Source organism: Lupinus angustifolius, unplaced genomic scaffold (assembly GCF_001865875.1).
Source record: "Lupinus angustifolius cultivar Tanjil unplaced genomic scaffold, LupAngTanjil_v1.0 Scaffold_45_19, whole genome shotgun sequence".
In the NCBI taxonomy this organism is placed as follows: Eukaryota; Viridiplantae; Streptophyta; class Magnoliopsida; order Fabales; family Fabaceae; genus Lupinus; species Lupinus angustifolius.
In genome coordinates, this window is record NW_017721771.1 from 161,553 (window position 1) to 179,529 (window position 17,977).

The 17,977-nt window shown below is 34.4% G+C and overlaps 3 protein-coding genes across 6 annotated transcripts; 2 read left to right on the forward strand and 1 right to left on the reverse strand.

The window, feature by feature from the left end:
• The first annotated feature begins 355 nt into the window (after nucleotides 1-355).
• LOC109338815 (nucleobase-ascorbate transporter 6) lies at nucleotides 356-7,071 on the forward strand. Of its 2 annotated transcripts, none has more exons than XM_019576137.1 (15): nucleotides 356-461; nucleotides 1,057-1,192; nucleotides 2,452-2,549; nucleotides 2,695-2,871; nucleotides 3,145-3,245; nucleotides 3,551-3,626; nucleotides 3,711-3,770; nucleotides 3,921-4,105; nucleotides 5,163-5,259; nucleotides 5,548-5,634; nucleotides 5,864-5,922; nucleotides 6,014-6,105; nucleotides 6,211-6,288; nucleotides 6,405-6,565; nucleotides 6,660-7,071. In XM_019576137.1, the coding sequence occupies exons 2-15, from the start codon at nucleotides 1,084-1,086 to the stop codon at nucleotides 6,870-6,872; spliced, it is 1,593 nt and encodes a 530-aa protein (XP_019431682.1). In that variant the 5' UTR covers nucleotides 356-461; nucleotides 1,057-1,083; the 3' UTR covers nucleotides 6,873-7,071. The 2 variants fall into 2 exon arrangements, with proteins under 2 accessions (XP_019431682.1, XP_019431681.1); XM_019576136.1 differs by lacking the exon at nucleotides 356-461 and adding an exon at nucleotides 716-933.
• A 1,091-nt stretch (nucleotides 7,072-8,162) lies between these two features.
• Nucleotides 8,163-9,046, forward strand: LOC109338821 (nucleobase-ascorbate transporter 6-like; the record flags this gene model as incomplete). Its single annotated transcript, XM_019576150.1, has 3 exons — nucleotides 8,163-8,265; nucleotides 8,382-8,542; nucleotides 8,637-9,046. Coding segments are annotated over 3 exons (477 nt in total), but the record flags the coding sequence as incomplete, so codon positions are not given.
• A 494-nt stretch (nucleotides 9,047-9,540) lies between these two features.
• On the reverse strand, nucleotides 9,541-15,947 carry LOC109338820 (succinate dehydrogenase subunit 7B, mitochondrial-like). 3 transcript variants are annotated; one of them, XM_019576148.1, is made up of 5 exons: nucleotides 15,909-15,947; nucleotides 15,764-15,829; nucleotides 15,600-15,668; nucleotides 14,450-14,552; nucleotides 9,541-9,949 (listed from the first exon to the last, which is right to left on the reverse strand). In XM_019576148.1, exons 2-5 carry the CDS (start codon nucleotides 15,818-15,820, stop codon nucleotides 9,891-9,893), a joined length of 288 nt encoding a protein of 95 aa, XP_019431693.1. In that variant the 5' UTR covers nucleotides 15,821-15,829; nucleotides 15,909-15,947; the 3' UTR covers nucleotides 9,541-9,890. The 3 variants fall into 3 exon arrangements, with proteins under 3 accessions (XP_019431693.1, XP_019431692.1, XP_019431694.1); XM_019576147.1 differs by lacking the exon at nucleotides 15,909-15,947 and having other exon boundaries at nucleotides 15,764-15,902; XM_019576149.1 differs by lacking the exons at nucleotides 9,541-9,949; nucleotides 15,909-15,947 and adding an exon at nucleotides 11,287-11,582 and having other exon boundaries at nucleotides 14,410-14,552; nucleotides 15,764-15,902.
• Between the last annotated feature and the right edge of the window lie 2,030 nt (nucleotides 15,948-17,977).

Here is a 17,977-nt window from a genome sequence, read left to right on the forward strand (position 1 = left end):
GGAAAAGTAAAGACAAGTATATACTTACGTATTATAACTGTTAATCGTGTATGAGAAGGATAGTGCTTACAAACATTTCACAGCTGAAAAAGCATACAACAACAAAAACACTAAATGTGAACAAAATTTGTTGAATAGTTAATTAGGCTGTGAGAGTGCGGAGGAGAAGTATATTTCGTGTTACAAACCAATCAAAATAAAACAAAAATAAAAAAGTTATTAATATTTAATTTTTGTAGTTAAGTAACTTGGAATGGGCTTGCGAACGTGCTTAAGGACAATATATCCTTGTCGGAGAGGAGAAAGAAGTTCCTTCTAGGAGAGAGAAAGAAAATGACTTTACTCTCTGGTAGCTAGCCAAAGCAGAGAGAGAATCATTCATTTTCTGCTCATTTCTGTGTACACCTTTATCGTTTCTCCTCCTAGCATTAGAGTCTGTTTTTATCCACAACAACAACAGGGTTCTCTTTCTCTTCTCTTTTCATTGAACTTTTAATTACTTTTCGGTTGGTGATTTTGAATGGGGCACCTGAATTTTTTTCGATATAACTAAGAGTATTCCTCACGAGTAATTTACTCATGTTTCTCCTAATAAATATGACTTATATTAATCAAACATTTGACTTTTTGGCATAGCTATATGATGATATGTGTAAAATTTTATATCAGTAGACCAACGTCTTCTTGCTTGGTGGGGGCACCTGAGTTTGTTCCTGACTTTATAGTCCCTCACTTGATTTTGCTTGTTGAAAACAACCTTAAAAAAAGTGCTTTTCACTTCTCATTATTACTTTCTTATTAAACTGCGCAATTATTGTAAACCATTACTTTTCACTTTACTAGTTACAGTATCTAGTTGCACTATCCTTTTCTGCTCTTATTATTAGCCAAACAAGCCAAGTAAACACATTTCTTTGTTTTCTCCCATTGTAGGTAGCTCCTCCATCTTCTTCTATACACTTCTGGATCTTTTTCCTTTGTGGGTTTTTGGATCCATGTTGGTCTCAGATTTTGGTTTCTAGATTTGTTGATTCTTGCAATTTTGTTATTGTTCAGGGTTAAAGAGAAGGACAAAAGAAAACAATGGCAGGAGGTGGAGCTCCAGCACCAAAGGCAGATGAGCCTCAGCCACACCCTCCAAAGGATCAGTTACCTAACATTTATTACTGCATTACCAGTCCTCCTCCTTGGCGTGAGTGTGTTACCCTTATCTTAGATTCTTTCTTTTTTTGGTATCGAGGAGAACTAATCCCTTCAGGTGTATGACTCTCCTCCCGATAATTGTTGTTCTCAGGAATTCATCCTTTAACTTATGGTCTAGTACAATACATGAGAATATCCAGTGGGGTGTGTTGGTATCCTTATCTTAGATTCAACACTGCCTTTCTATAATTAATAAATAAATAAATATTAAAAAAAATTGTTTGGGATTTTCAGCCAATTTAAGAGGGCAAAAATAAATTATTTCTTTTGGCTTCCAAGATTTTACAACATTACTTTATCAAACAAAAATAAAGGAGTTTTGCACTTTTGCTAACTATTAGGCCAAGTAAAGTTGAAAAACTAAATATATAATGATTAATTCAGTACTCTACTTTGTAATATTGAGGGAAATGGGTAGCAAAATCAAAATATTTGGGTGTTTAATTCATGAGTAATGCTCATGCATCATGTTTTTTTCTTCTCAAAACAAATACTTTTATGCCGTATAAATACTCAAACAAGTATTTTTACTTCCTATGTGATTGAAGTCCCATTTAATTATTGATTGTTCCCTTTTCTGTATTGGAATTCTACACTCATGTTTCTACACAGTTATTTTAAGGTACAGATTTGGTAACAAACTATTTAATTACTACTTCCAAATTTGGCCCCTTCTGCAACTTTGTTTAAATATTTCACTGACTAACAATTTAAAATAAAAGAAAATTATCATTCCTATACTAATTTTATTCAATTTTTGGACCTTATTAATTCATGTAATTGGTTAATGACTTAATGGGTTAATTATTTGATGACAAATGTACCCACTAAACAATCAATGCACATGATTAACCACAAAATTATACATCATCAACTAGACTAGATATAAAAAATAGTTTGAGATTGCATTGATTGATCAGATCTATGTTGGTCAGATTTTTTGAATTTTGGGCATTTTATACAATTGTCGGGGGCCACACATGCAGTCAAGAACTTCTATCACCTTTAAAGAATTTTAAGTAAAATGGGCGGTGCACTAGGCACGACCTAGTGTGGTCCGAGGAAGTAGATGTACGCAATTGTAATCTCGCAAGTAAAGAGCTATTTAAGTTTCATCATTCTAGTTTCCAAGTAGTTTACTTTTAAAAAAATTAAGAACAGCTTACCTGCCCTTTCCATTGAAATTTAGTTTGTTTTTCTTGTTTTTCTTGTTAATTTGATGGGAAATTTCGGCACATTCCGATACAGCTGAAGCTATACTTCTGGGTTTTCAACATTTTCTTGTGATGCTTGGCACAACTGTGCTCATTCCCACTGCTCTTGTTCCCCAAATGGGAGGTGGCAATGTAAGTAATAATGGATTAAATATAATTAAAGTAGCATCTTTTAAATTTAATGCAGAGTATTATCAAAGATCCAACCATATAACTGGAGTTATATTAGACACCTTGCTATAAACTTATAAGAAAATAATATTCTATTTCTTTGCAGGAAGAGAAGGCAAAAGTTATCCAAACACTTCTTTTTGTAGCTGGTATTAACACATTGCTACAAACACTGTTCGGAACTCGACTACCTGCAGTAATTGGAGGGTCTTATACCTTTGTTCCAACCACAATCTCAATTATTCTTGCTGGTCGATTCAGTGATGAACTAGATCCTAAAGAGGTTTAGTGATTAGAACAAATGGTTGATATATTTTCTATATTACTTTACATTGCAATGAAATGAAATTTAACCAAAATAGTAACCACCATATGATTTGTGAGAATATTTTACATCTATTGTTATGCTATTTGTCAACAGAAACTAACAGCGCGTTACTCCATAGGAAATAGTAGGGCGCCAGTTTAAAATGCATCATAAATTATAATAAGTAAGACATTAGAAATACTACATGCTTGATCACTTTGTTCCTGTTTTTTGGATTTACATAATCAGAAATTCAAGAGGATAATGCGGGCAATACAGGGTGCCCTTATTGTTGCTTCAACTCTTCAAATAGTACTAGGCTTTAGTGGCCTCTGGCGCAATGTTGCAAGGTTGGTTTCATTTTATTAATAAGAAGTTACACTATGCTTTCTCTATCCTTATGTATGTTTTGGAAATCATTAAACCATACACTGGGCTAGATTTAAGAATATCTTTGACATGCAAATGCTCATTTTCTATTGTTCCACCAGGCTGAATTGATCTTTAAAGTACATATTTTATCGATATGGTTCAGTGATTTTCACAATTGGATTTGGATTAAGTCGCTCTATAAATTACACGGGTAAAAGAAGTGAATATTCTTGCGATTGTACAATACTCCCATGTGGTGTAAGGTTAATCTCTTTGCTTTCAGGTTTCTAAGCCCACTTTCAGCAGTTCCTTTGGTATCTCTTGTTGGTTTTGGGCTGTATGAGTTAGGTTTTCCAGGGGTAAGTCTCGTGTTACATGTCGACGTTATTCATTTTTAAAATTAATTGAATGAAATTTCAACATCGAATGTTTTCCATTTGAAGGTTGCTAAATGTGTAGAGATTGGACTACCAGAACTTATACTGCTAGTATTTGTTTCACAGGTAGAGTTCCTTTAAGTGTCATATGCCTAATGTCTAAATCTCAGCATTATGATTTCAGTTCATTTAGTTCTCTTTCATATCTATGCTTTTATGAAATGATGGTTTCCATATTAGATCTGAGTTTTTTAAGGGTTAGTGGTTGTCATGCAGTATGTACCCCATGTGCTACATTCGGGAAAACATATCTTCGATCGTTTTGCTGTTATCTTCACCGTTGCAATTGTATGGATATATGCTCATATACTCACAGTTGGAGGGGCTTATAATAATGCTGCACCTAAAACAAAAGTGTCCTGCCGCACTGATCGTGCTGGACTTATAGATGCTGCTCCTTGGTTAGTTCACTAGTTGTGTGAAATCCATATTCTATTATAAAACAGTTTAGTTACTGTTTTGATCCCTATTTTTTTGCATTGTGTATAAATAATTGTGATAGTTTAGAAGTTTCTAATTTGTTCCCTACCATCATCATCCGTTACATGTATGATAATTTAGTGCTAAAGTGACAAATGTTGTGTTAATGTGACAAGCATTTTTACCATTTTGGACTAGAGGGTGGTCAGGTTAAGCCGTTTCCCATCCCAATATCACAGTCATTGATAGTGTTCTGTGAGGATTGTCATTGGGGTATAGGGATGGCTTGATTTTGCGACTAGCTTTGTTTGCCCCAACTAACTTATAAGCTCGCTTACATCTGATAAGATAACTGAAAGCGAGAGGGGGTGACTAGGAGGTATAACATTAGAATAAGGCAAAAGGGGAAAAAATAGTACAACCCCTGCAGCCCTGCCTTACAAGCTATACCTATCTCTACTTGCTTATCAAATACGAGATTTTAAGCTGGTAGTTTATTCAAATAGACTCATTTACCAATTACCTCTAATAGCTTATTTTTGGTTAAATAAGCTAGTCAACTAGCTTATAACTTATAGGCCACTCATGCTCTTGCCAAACAATCCGTTTAGTCCTCAGGCAGTTGGTACTTGGTATCAGAAAAATTCGATTAAGAATTTTTTAAGGACTGATTTTAAAACTTGGTAAACTTAAATTCTGTGTCTGAATTATATTCATTCTACAGTTTTCTCCCTTTCCAGATATATCTTTATTATTTTCTTTCAATGTAGTTTTTTTTAGTGCTGAGAGTCATTTTTTGTGGCTAAGGAGGTCCCTTTAAGATGACTCTTGGAAGTGGATATATGTCATGTGTGTCTTTAATCTTGTGATAATTACTTATTACTATTTAAGCCGTTGTGTATGGACATAATTGATCTTTTGCATGTTAGATTCAAATGCAGCCTACAGTTGTTGTTTTTGTATTTTATGGGAATAGTATCTAGGCTTACTTGTGAGTTGAAACTTAATGGAAAGAATTCGTCTTGGACTGAGTTTCAGGATTAGTGTTCCATATCCCTTTCAATGGGGAGCGCCTTCATTTGATGCGGGTGAAGCCTTTGCAATGATGATGACAGCTTTTGTTGCTCTTGTAGAGGTAACTTTTTTCTTCAGATCTTTCCTTTTTCTTAAGTTGGAATAAGAATTTTTATGTGTTGGTTATTTGGTAATCTTCCTTGTGCAACAATTGTTCTGTTACACTCTATAACCGGGGATGGTATGTGTTTAATGTGCATTATAGTTTTACCACGTACATGAAGACATTGTTGGGATTATTTGGCATGTATACTTGTGTATTAGCTTAGAATTAGTTTTTAAGGTTGCTACTTTACATTTATTATGCTCTATAGTTAAGTTATTTACTTGCATTTTTTATTACAAGCAGTCCAGCGGAGCTTTTATTGCTGTATATAGGTATGCAAGTGCGACACCATTACCGCCCTCTATTCTCAGTCGGGGTATCGGTTGGCAGGTATAAATATGGCCAATACATCAATATTTAAATTTCTATAACAAAATTAATCAGAACTTAGAACTCTTTTGATATCCATTAAAAAGTTAATCAGAACTTCAATTTTAAAGCATCCAATACTTAAAGTGAAAGAGTCACGATCGGTTGATTATAATGATGATTGTTCACCGAGAAAATTAATCAGAACTTACAACTCTTGTGATAGTGCATCTTATATATATGCTTTCAGGGAGTTGGCATTTTGTTATCAGGATTGTTCGGAACTGTCAATGCGTCCTCTGTGTCTGTGTACGACTGAATTTGTTCTTTTTGTATTCTCTTATTTGGATAAGAGGAAACACAACTTCCTTGCTGATAATGGAAGTTTTTTTTCTAACAGAGAAAATGCAGGTCTCTTGGCTTTGACCCGTGTTGGCAGTAGAAGAGTTGTGCAAATATCTGCTGGGTTTATGATTTTCTTTTCAATTCTTGGTGTGTTGCTGAACTGTGAATAGATGTTTGTAATTTAGGTATTTAGTTTGGGTAATCCACGTACATTTTCTTCCCTCTAATACTTAATTTACCTTTATCATGTAGGAAAATTCGGAGCAGTTTTCGCTTCCATCCCACCTCCCATTGTTGCTGCTCTGTACTGCTTGTTCTTCGCTTATGTTGGTATGTTTAAGCTTAGCATAATAGCATCTACTCTTCGACATATTCAGACTTGATTTTTTATACATAAAAGAAAACACCATGTAATGTAATGCTCCGCTTTCGTATATCATTTGTAGGTGCCGGAGGTCTTAGTTTTCTTCAGTTCTGCAACCTTAACAGTTTTAGAACAAAATTCATACTAGGCTTCTCTCTTTTCCTGGGTTTGTCCGTGCCACAGTACTTCAACGAGTACACGGCGATTAATGGTTTTGGACCAGTTCATACAGGCGCAAGATGGGTATGGATAATATGTACATAGTATTATGCATAACTAGAGACTGATTCTTACTTTGTTGAGTTTACCTGTGCTGACATTTTTATGTCTCTGGCAGTTCAACGATATAGTCAACGTTCCGTTCCAATCAAAACCATTTGTCGCGGGCGTGGTGGCATATTTCCTGGACAACACACTGCATAAGAAAGAAGCCAGAAAAGATAGAGGAAAACATTGGTGGGACAAGTACAAATCCTTCAAGGGAGATACAAGAAGTGAGGAGTTTTATTCATTACCTTTCAATCTAAACAAGTACTTCCCCTCTGTTTAATTGTGAAAAGGAGCTAAATTATAATGCAGTTTTATAGTCACCTAATATTTAGATTGAAACTTATTACACCCTATAGGTTGTAGCTATATGAGTACTCCACCTTGTTATGGAATTTTGTGAAACTTTGTTTTTAACTGTTGTTTCTGTATAATCTGATCGAGAAAGTATATCCACAACAGTAAGGAGCATGTTTAATCTATCTATCATATAAATGTTTATACCATCTTTATTCACTCTTCAAGTTTTGGTCTCACTATGTACCCTGAGTTTTTCTACTCTATTCTTAAATTATGTTCTTAAATCCCTATAATCAGTGGTTTTTACATCATTCCAAGGAGAGCACTTGTAATTCTTATCAACCAAGTCCTCAGTGCTGTTATTCAGACAAAATCCATGTATTCGAGAACATAAATAATTGGCCATATGTCCATATGCATAAACACAAGGTTTAGAGATTTTGACAGTTGAGAATTAGAAAAGGGTGGTTAGGACAACTTCCCATCCTACCTGAAGTCTAACCTTCAGGTATTAACGACACAACTTCTCAACTGATTTCCTAAGTAATAATCTTACCATTGCAATAAGTCTCACCCTCTTGAAAAAGAATGTCGAATGTGATTACAATTACTATTAACAGAACATCAATAAGTATAAATTCACCATATCAATATGATCATTGGTTCACATCATTTCAAGCAAAGATAGAATTGCATTAAATAACTCAAATCATCAACAACTACTCCCACTCCTAAATTGCAGACACATTTGATGGTTGAATTAGTTATAACTATTTTTCTGAAAGCCAAGAATTTATAATATGCCAATCAATTGGCATCATCACAAAGCGTACATGTTGAAGGATGAAAAAACTACTGATGCAAAAGCAATTTGGGTTCACATGCTTCTCTGCTTATTTTAACATGGCTAACTATTAAGTCCAAATTATTGCCATAAAAACAAAATTTAACAGAAAACTAGCATCCCAATGTTCACTTTATTCTGCACTTTTAGAAGTTTTTATTTTATGAGCCTTCTAGAGTGCTATTGTTTACGAGCTTCTTCTCTTGTAGCTGCTTTGACATATATTTCGTAACAGCATCCTGAAATATCATACAAACATACAAGTGTTAAACTGGTACAGATTAAGAAGAAGAAAAACAATAGAATTTGAAGATACCTCAAGGATCAGGAAACCCTAGATCCCTATTTTATTTGTTGCTGAACTGTGAATAGATGTTTGTAATTTAGGTATTTAGTTTGGGTAATCCACGTACATTTTCTTCCCTCTAATACTTAATTTACCTTTATCATGTAGGAAAATTCGGAGCAGTTTTCGCTTCCATCCCACCTCCCATTGTTGCTGCTCTGTACTGCTTGTTCTTCGCTTATGTTGGTATGTTTAAGCTTAGCATAATAGCATCTACTCTTCGACATATTCAGACTTGATTTTTTATACATAAAAGAAAACACCATGTAATGTAATGCTCCGCTTTCGTATATCATTTGTAGGTGCCGGAGGTCTTAGTTTTCTTCAGTTCTGCAACCTTAACAGTTTTAGAACAAAATTCATACTAGGCTTCTCTCTTTTCCTGGGTTTGTCCGTGCCACAGTACTTCAACGAGTACACGGCGATTAATGGTTTTGGACCAGTTCATACAGGCGCAAGATGGGTATGGATAATATGTACATAGTATTATGCATAACTAGAGACTGATTCTTACTTTGTTGAGTTTACCTGTGCTGACATTTTTATGTCTCTGGCAGTTCAACGATATAGTCAACGTTCCGTTCCAATCAAAACCATTTGTCGCGGGCGTGGTGGCATATTTCCTGGACAACACACTGCATAAGAAAGAAGCCAGAAAAGATAGAGGAAAACATTGGTGGGACAAGTACAAATCCTTCAAGGGAGATACAAGAAGTGAGGAGTTTTATTCATTACCTTTCAATCTAAACAAGTACTTCCCCTCTGTTTAATTGTGAAAAGGAGCTAAATTATAATGCAGTTTTATAGTCACCTAATATTTAGATTGAAACTTATTACACCCTATAGGTTGTAGCTATATGAGTACTCCACCTTGTTATGGAATTTTGTGAAACTTTGTTTTTAACTGTTGTTTCTGTATAATCTGATCGAGAAAGTATATCCACAACAGTAAGGAGCATGTTTAATCTATCTATCATATAAATGTTTATACCATCTTTATTCACTCTTCAAGTTTTGGTCTCACTATGTACCCTGAGTTTTTCTACTCTATTCTTAAATTATGTTCTTAAATCCCTATAATCAGTGGTTTTTACATCATTCCAAGGAGAGCACTTGTAATTCTTATCAACCAAGTCCTCAGTGCTGTTATTCAGACAAAATCCATGTATTCGAGAACATAAATAATTGGCCATATGTCCATATGCATAAACACAAGGTTTAGAGATTTTGACAGTTGAGAATTAGAAAAGGGTGGTTAGGACAACTTCCCATCCTACCTGAAGTCTAACCTTCAGGTATTAACGACACAACTTCTCAACTGATTTCCTAAGTAATAATCTTACCATTGCAATAAGTCTCACCCTCTTGAAAAAGAATGTCGAATGTGATTACAATTACTATTAACAGAACATCAATAAGTATAAATTCACCATATCAATATGATCATTGGTTCACATCATTTCAAGCAAAGATAGAATTGCATTAAATAACTCAAATCATCAACAACTACTCCCACTCCTAAATTGCAGACACATTTGATGGTTGAATTAGTTATAACTATTTTTCTGAAAGCCAAGAATTTATAATATGCCAATCAATTGGCATCATCACAAAGCGTACATGTTGAAGGATGAAAAAACTACTGATGCAAAAGCAATTTGGGTTCACATGCTTCTCTGCTTATTTTAACATGGCTAACTATTAAGTCCAAATTATTGCCATAAAAACAAAATTTAACAGAAAACTAGCATCCCAATGTTCACTTTATTCTGCACTTTTAGAAGTTTTTATTTTATGAGCCTTCTAGAGTGCTATTGTTTACGAGCTTCTTCTCTTGTAGCTGCTTTGACATATATTTCGTAACAGCATCCTGAAATATCATACAAACATACAAGTGTTAAACTGGTACAGATTAAGAAGAAGAAAAACAATAGAATTTGAAGATACCTCAAGGATCAGGAAACCCTAGATCCCTATTTTATTTGAATATCAGAGAAAGTGTTACAATGAGAAGAAGAAGGATACAAATAATGAACTTCAATCACTGATTTCCCTGAAATCAGTTACACTAATAAACAATTTCCCAAAAAGTGAGTTTAACAACTCCTTAGCTTTCTATTTATAGTTTTCTTAACTAACTACCTTTTGGAAAGGTAGTTATTTTCAGTTATGGCCTTGCTGGTGTCTCACATACACCTTCGTGATTGGAGGTTTCTTTCTCAACTTTATTCTATCAACAAGAATAATGAAAAGATGTAAAGTACAAGAAAGATGAATTAAGGATGGCATTGTGAAACATAATCTAAGTCGTGCAAATTGAATCCAATCTAAATTAACACATTTCCTCGGATTTAAACCCCGTTATGGTGATAACTAGGTAATATGAGGCATTTCCTATTCAGGAAAATGTGGGTAGGAAGGGAAATGGTTGACATTGAAATAAACATATAAACTTGTATTTACTTGTATTAATGTTTCAAAAAAACGTGAGCTATGTATGCTCAGTTATACATAGATAATGCAGAACATTAAAGCAAATATAGAACTATCCATTCATGAGTTCAAGGACAGGAAAGATGATCATGAATGATGAATGTACAGCAACATCAAAATTCAAAATATTAAGAAGCTAAAAAATTATAAAACATTTGAAACATCTCAACTACCAGCAAATACGAGGGTATTTTGTCAGTGGTGCTTAAAGGAGAGGACCTTCAAAGACAGACAGGGGCTCCATAGTTTCATACTACAACAGGACTTATACAAGTAACCACATTGGTTAATGTTACAGATGCTAAGGTTTGAGGAAATGATGAATAGAGAAAAAAGGACACATGTATGCACAGAATATAGTCAATAAGTAAAATGACCTATTGAACTAAATAAAAAAAGACACATGTATGCACACGATATAGTTCCAAATTACTAGGGACTTGCCAAACCCCTAGTCTGGCTCAGATCATTTCCAATTAAGATATCCATACATTCAACCTAAAACAAACCAATTTCAATCAGAAAAGTTGTTTACTTTAGCAGACACCCCCTCCCCCTTTATCCAAAAACCATGTAACATTAAATATTCACTATTTATAAATAGCATTAGAACTTTTAATAAACATATTACAAAAGAATATTATGCTTATCAAAGTTAGTTTATTAAGACGTAAGAGAACAAGAATAAGTTTGGTATTTATAATGCCATAAGAATGAGAGTAAGGTCAATGAATTTGAAATGAAACTAAAATTACATTGCACGACAAACCATGAGAGGCCCAGTGAGATGATCAGCAAGTATTAGACTTCACATCTCAGACTTCTTTATCAGTTTTCATCAGCAAGTTAACTTTGATAAAAAAGCCAGGCTCATAAACAAACATAGAACAAGCCAACACAATAACAAGTGATTTTACAGAAATCAGAAAATAATGGCAATGTGCATGTTGACAGTCAGAAGTAAATTACACATCATTCAACTCCTCTCACAAATCAAGAAAATCCTAAACCCTCTGATAACACCGGTAAAAGAATGCACAAAAGAAGAAGAAGATCTGAACAAAATCGATCCGGAATCAATTGAATTCCGGATACTAATACCTCTTTATTGATTGCAAGATTAAAAGAAAACAATGAAGAACCCTAATTGATTCCCTGAATCAATTACACACTACAAGATTGATTCCCTGAATCAAATCCCCTCCTACTCAATACTTCCAAAAACTAAACTTCTCTAAAACTAGCTCTTTATTTATAGCCTAACTAACAACTAACTACTAGGGGTATTTTTGGAATCTTTTAACAACTTTCCTATTTCCCCTTCTATATACATTTTCAATATTAGGCTTTGGCTCTGGCCTAACCCTATCAATACCCTCCCCTAGAAGAATTAACTTGTCCTCAAGTGGAAACTCAAGGAACTTGTTCTGTATAGCAGCTGACGGTTCCCCCTCTTTTAGCAACACTTGCATGATGGTACCATAAGCAAGTTCGGTCCAAGTCAAGGTAGGATCCCCGATGATGGTGATTACAGAGCCCCCTTTCTTGAGAGTTAATTCCATCCTTCCAAAGTCAATCTTTACTTCTCCCAGACTGGCTAACCCTTCCAATCCCAAAACTAAGTCCACTCCCTTCAACCCGAATAGGTAGAAGTCTTGAATCACTTCTAGCTGTTGCATATACAGCTGAAGTTGTGCACATTTTCCTTTACACTGGATCATGTGTCCATCTCCCACCTCCACCATATAAGCTTGGGTCTCTGTCACCTTCAACCGTAACCTGTCCACCAATTTGGGTGAGATGAAATTGCGAGTAGCACCACAATCTATCATTATCACTACCGGACTCCCCTTTAGAACCCCTTCTACCTTCCACGACTTGTCAGATGTGAGTTCGGTTAGGGAATACATGGATAGTTGTGACGACTTGACCCTTTCCAATTCCTCCCCCATATCTATCTCATTAACACCTTCTTCCTCCTCATTCTCCAAAATGATCATTCGAAATTGTCGGTTTTTACAACGATGATCCTTAGTGTAAGGTTCATCACACCGGAAACATAAACCTTTGTCTCGCTTCTCCCGTAATTCCGCGCTTGTTAGTTGCTTGAACTCCCCTCCTTTTGGCCTTACACTCTCCGTTATGTGATTTGGCCCTAAAGACCCCACGGTGTTGCTGCCCCCACGGATGTCATCCTTCTTCTCCCATGTTGCCTTTGGTTCAACCGTAACTGTTTTAGTGTAGGGGATGCTACGTTGACCTTCCCCATTTCGGCTTGTATACACAAACGAGCCCTTCTTACTCAAGGTTACATTCTTTTGTTCAATCAATAGCACTTTCTGTATAATATCAGATAAAGAATGTAATTCATACAATCTTACCTCAGCTCGAAGCTCTTCCTTCAACCCATTCAGAAATATGCCCCTTGTAAATTCAGGATCAATGGTTCTCAAGGCTCCAACATACTTCTCAAATTCCTCTACAAATTCTTCCACAGAACCGGTTTGTTTGAGGGCGAGTAACTGCTCAAACGGATTCTGAATCATCGACGGCTGGAATCTTCGAACCACTGCGATCTTGAATCCGTCCCAGTTCGGCCTCGGGTTGCACTTTTCCCACCAATGGTACCAACTCAATGCCTTCCCTTCAAGTGTCATAACCGTGGCCTGCATTTTCTCCCCCTCGGTAAGTTCCTTCAACTGGAAATACCTCTCTAGTCGGTGAGTCCATCCATACGCGTCGTCACCGGAGAAGATTGGAATTTCTAATTTCCTCCATGTTTCCCGCCTAAACTCTCCCCCTCCGTGAGTGCCCTCTCGGAAATAGTTTCTCCCTCGGTGTTCATTCTCTTCATGTACCTCAGGTTGGAAATCAAATTCATTGCGCGCACCCCTCGGAAATCAACTCTGTTCTGTTCGCCGGGGCGATTATCAATTCCGGCGCGCTCTCGACGGCGGAATTCATTTTTGCTGCCGAACTCCACCTTGTCCAGCATGAACTCCTCCACGGAATTCATTTCCGTTGAAGACTCCCTCACGGAACTCCCCTTCTGTTTGAAGCTCCCTTCTGCGTCGAGCTCCATTGCCATGGGAGATGTCATTTTCGTCGTGAATGTCTTCACGGAAATCACCTTCCCTGAACTCGTCTTCCCGCGTCTATGTTTCGCGCCTCGTGCGTTAACCGTTCTCGGTCTGTTCTCTCGCCACCATCGCGACGTATTCCTTCATTCACAGAACTCGCGGCGTCGCCGCCGTGTTCGGCTTCCGCACTTAACACATATCGGTCCATTTTCGCGGTCATTTCCGTCATTTGTTCCTCATGCTTCTTCACCAACGATTCTGCCAATTCCAATCTCATTCTCATCTCTTCCTTTTCTTGTTCCCAATTCTCTCCGGAACGCGACATACTTCGAGTTTTCATGAATTTTCGGCGAAACAGCAGCGGTTTTCAGGGCACTGGAATCGGTGCTCTGATACCAGTGATAACACCGGTAAAAGAATGCACAAAAGAAGAAGAAGATCTGAACAAAATCGATCCGGAATCAATTGAATTCCGGATACTAATACCTCTTTATTGATTGCAAGATTAAAAGAAAACAATGAAGAACCCTAATTGATTCCCTGAATCAATTACACACTACAAGATTGATTCCCTGAATCAAATCCCCTCCTACTCAATACTTCCAAAAACTAAACTTCTCTAAAACTAGCTCTTTATTTATAGCCTAACTAACAACTAACTACTAGGGGTATTTTTGGAATCTTTTAACAACTTTCCTATTTCCCCTTCTATATACATTTTCAATATTAGGCTTTGGCTCTGGCCTAACCCTATCACCCTCACACATTTCATCAAAACCAGTGATAAAAGACTGTACCTGCTACAACCACAATTGTTAGAACATCCCCAATTCTTTTTAGTTGTTTCACACTCTTCTTATATGATTTGAATGGCTTCAGAGCTGAATCTTCTGCCAAGAGCTGCAAATAATTGATGTAGTACAGTTAAATGTACAAGCAAACCAAAGAGTTGTTCACAAAAATAATGTATCGTAAGGGATATAAATGTAATCAGAGATTATGTGTCTTGATTAATGTTCTGCATATTCATGTTACATTATAATGATTTCCAAATTCTCTACCTATTCATTTCAGTACTGAAGGCAAACAAAAAATTATTCAAGATAGGATCAGAAACTGAACTCATAAATTTTTAGAGTCAAACTACCTTTCAACCACATCCTAATAACAAATCTTACATTATAGCCACGATACACACCATCTTTCTAGAACTTCTTAGTGGCATACTCTCCAAACTGTTAAAATATATGGACACCCAACTAGGATGGGACAATGTGAGGGTCACACTCTACAGCCAAGATAAACGATATTTCACAAACATCACTCACTCTGTTGCCACACATAGTGACTTGCACTGGGTATATTCATAATCATATGGGTACTTTATATAACCATAGACAAATCCAGAAAACACCGGAGGGCCAGGCAGGATATATAAAAATGTGTATGTATCTAATAAATTTATTAAGAGGGTAAGCTTGACATAACTGTAAGATTGTTGCTTAATGACCATGAGGTTACATGTTCAAATCGTGGAAATAACTGCTTGTAGGGTAAGACTACATACATCTACTCTCTCTTGACCCTACCAAGTGGGAGCCTCGTGCACTGGGTTGCCCTTTCTATTAAAAAAATACTACACATATATAGGGGAGGTGGGGATGGTCCCCCAACAGGCACACAAATAGTCATCTCTAAACAAATCATTTCTATTGATCAACTTTAAGAAGAACGCCAAAAAAACTCAAATGGTCTTAAAACTAAAATTGAAAACAAAGATCCATGGATAAAGTATTGTGTCTATTTAAAAAACCGATTCTTAAAATTATTATTTTTCCCGAAATTATAAGTGTTAACTAACTATAACTTGAAATAGGTGACCTAGAAGTACCAAATTAATTAAATCAATGAAGAAATTAAAAAAAAATGTACAAGTTAAACGCTTACAGCTTTTTCACGGGTCCCAGGTTCAACGTGGAATGCACGGCGCGAGAGATAAATTGAATCTTCCGAGCTCTGTTTTATAAAATAAAATAAAAAGAATCATAGAGAGAAGATAAAATCGATATATGAAATTATCAAATGATCGGAGTGAGAAAAATTAAGAATACCTTGTAGTGAGATCGAAAATGAGAAGCGAGAGTTGATTTGTTCAACAAAAATGCCATATTTTGCTCTCTTATTCTGAGTATTGATGTGAATATTATTATGATATTGGTCAGATTGAGAACTCTAAGAAACAAGAATTCTCAGTTCAAGGAAGGGGATTGTTTTGCTCAGCCGAACAACGTGGAGTTTTTATATATATTTTTATTACATATTTATTTTATAAATTTACATATTGAATTTAATTAAGAAATCACTTTCTCTATCTTTCAACTATTAAGCAATATATTGTTATAATTTTTAAAACATTGTGATGAACTAATCTAAAAAAGGACGACAAGATAAGTTTGACACTTTGACACATATTATTTTGTTAAACATAATGATTATTTCTGAGTACTAAGGAAAAAGTGAAATTCATCTTTAACAAGATGTTGGATTAATGGTATAAAGTCTCAATAGATCTCATAATGATTAAAAAATGTCAATTGTTCGATTCCTAATAGTGACAATTGTTAAAAGAAACAGATACGTACTCGGAAAGGAAAATTAGTTCTTTACCAAAATATTGAGGAATATCCTTAGTAATACCAACAAAACAATAAGTTATTTTTCTCTCTATTATTATTCTCTTAAACACTGTGAAAACATACTGAATATTAATTATAAAAGATAATGAATATTTGAATAATAAGATAAGCTCAAAGGTTTTGTATTTTTAGAATGAAATACATCATCATGATATTATTTACAATATTATCATTTGTTTATATACAATACCAATTTTTTATTTAATCTCTAATTGTCTATTTTATCTTTAGTCATCTCCAATAAGTCTTAAAATAGTGATAACAAAATGATGATACATGTATTACTCTTTTGAAATCATTTCTTGTTTCTAGTATTATATTGTTATCAATAACTAATTTAAGTGTTAGGCATAAAATAAAGTATGTTGATATTGACTTTGACTTTTTCAGTACTTGTGAACTATCGTTTATTTTACAAACAAATATATTTATTAATGACAATGGTCATAAATAAGAAACATGATTTACTATGGAGTCATTTCCAAATAGTATAAGACTTAATGCATCTTTATTAATTTTAGTTCATTATAAAATGCATTAATAATTTTACAAGGATATTGTTTAATACACAAAAGAGAAGAACAATTTCATAATCAAATTTTATATGCAAATTTAAAAATGGTCAAATTATCACACCTAATATATAATTAACTAAAGTAAATTATATCAACATCATTGGAGTTTAACGTAATTATAGTTATCACCATTTTTTTTAAAGATTATACTCATCTTCTTAATGTGGATAGTAAATATAATGTATATATAAATTGATTAATAATAATTTATATAAATATAAAAAATGATGAATTGTTTATATAATTTCACTAAAACTAATAAAAGTGTTATGGAAATTACGCTGTCTTCCAATTATTAAGGTACGGTTTTTTATTTTAACATCTATAATATTTTAGACTTATTTGCACATTTGGCCCCTCATCATTGTGTAATAGTGCAATTTTAATTCTTTATTATTATTTTATATTTAGTCATTCAACTTTTCATTTTATCAATCATTACTCATTAGTGCCTATGTGTATCTTCAGTCATAGAAATTCCTTAAAATGATGGGCAGACAAACCAACCATATACAATAAGGCATTTAACATTAGAGATTATTATCTATACATTATATAAGTGTAAAGTTTTTTATATTCATTGTTTATCACCTATCAAATATTTATATTAATTTTGTTTGAAAGTCAATGATAATTAACATATAAATAGTAAAAAATGTGTCAACAACATAAAAACAATTACAATATCAATAAATACATATTAAATCCTTAACATTAATAAGTCAATCCAAAATCCAATATTTATATAAGCTGGTACTAAGACTTAGTGGTAGAAGATAGATAAATGGACTAACAATATTAATGCACAAATTAAAAAATAAGATAGAGGAATAAGATCACATAATCACAAAAGATGCAGCAGATTAAAGGTGCAATTAAACAAAAATAAAATCACAAAAGATGGGAGGCCAAATATGCATCTAAGTCAAAATTGAAAAATCTCTCCATAGCATAATGACATCCTACACTCTTAACGTTGTGAGTTTGTTTGAGGATATAGATTTATAATCTTGAGAATCATATTCACACAAATACTATTATTAGAAATGTCATT

Coding starts and splice junctions, on each gene's coding strand:
- LOC109338820 (XM_019576148.1), bottom strand. CDS start 15,820: ATGGCATTTTTGTTGAACAAATCAACTCTCGCTTCTCATTTTCGATCT. Junction 14,553..15,599: donor CTGGGACCCGTGAAAAAGCT/GTAAGCGTTTAA, acceptor AATTATTTGCAG/CTCTTGGCAGAAGATTCAGC. Junction 9,950..14,449: donor AACAATTGTGGTTGTAGCAG/GTACAGTCTTTT, acceptor ATGATATTTCAG/GATGCTGTTACGAAATATAT.
- LOC109338815 (XM_019576137.1), top strand. CDS start 1,084: ATGGCAGGAGGTGGAGCTCCAGCACCAAAGGCAGATGAGCCTCAGCCA. Junction 1,193..2,451: donor TACCAGTCCTCCTCCTTGGC/GTGAGTGTGTTA, acceptor ATTCCGATACAG/CTGAAGCTATACTTCTGGGT. Junction 6,289..6,404: donor CTTGTTCTTCGCTTATGTTG/GTATGTTTAAGC, acceptor TATCATTTGTAG/GTGCCGGAGGTCTTAGTTTT.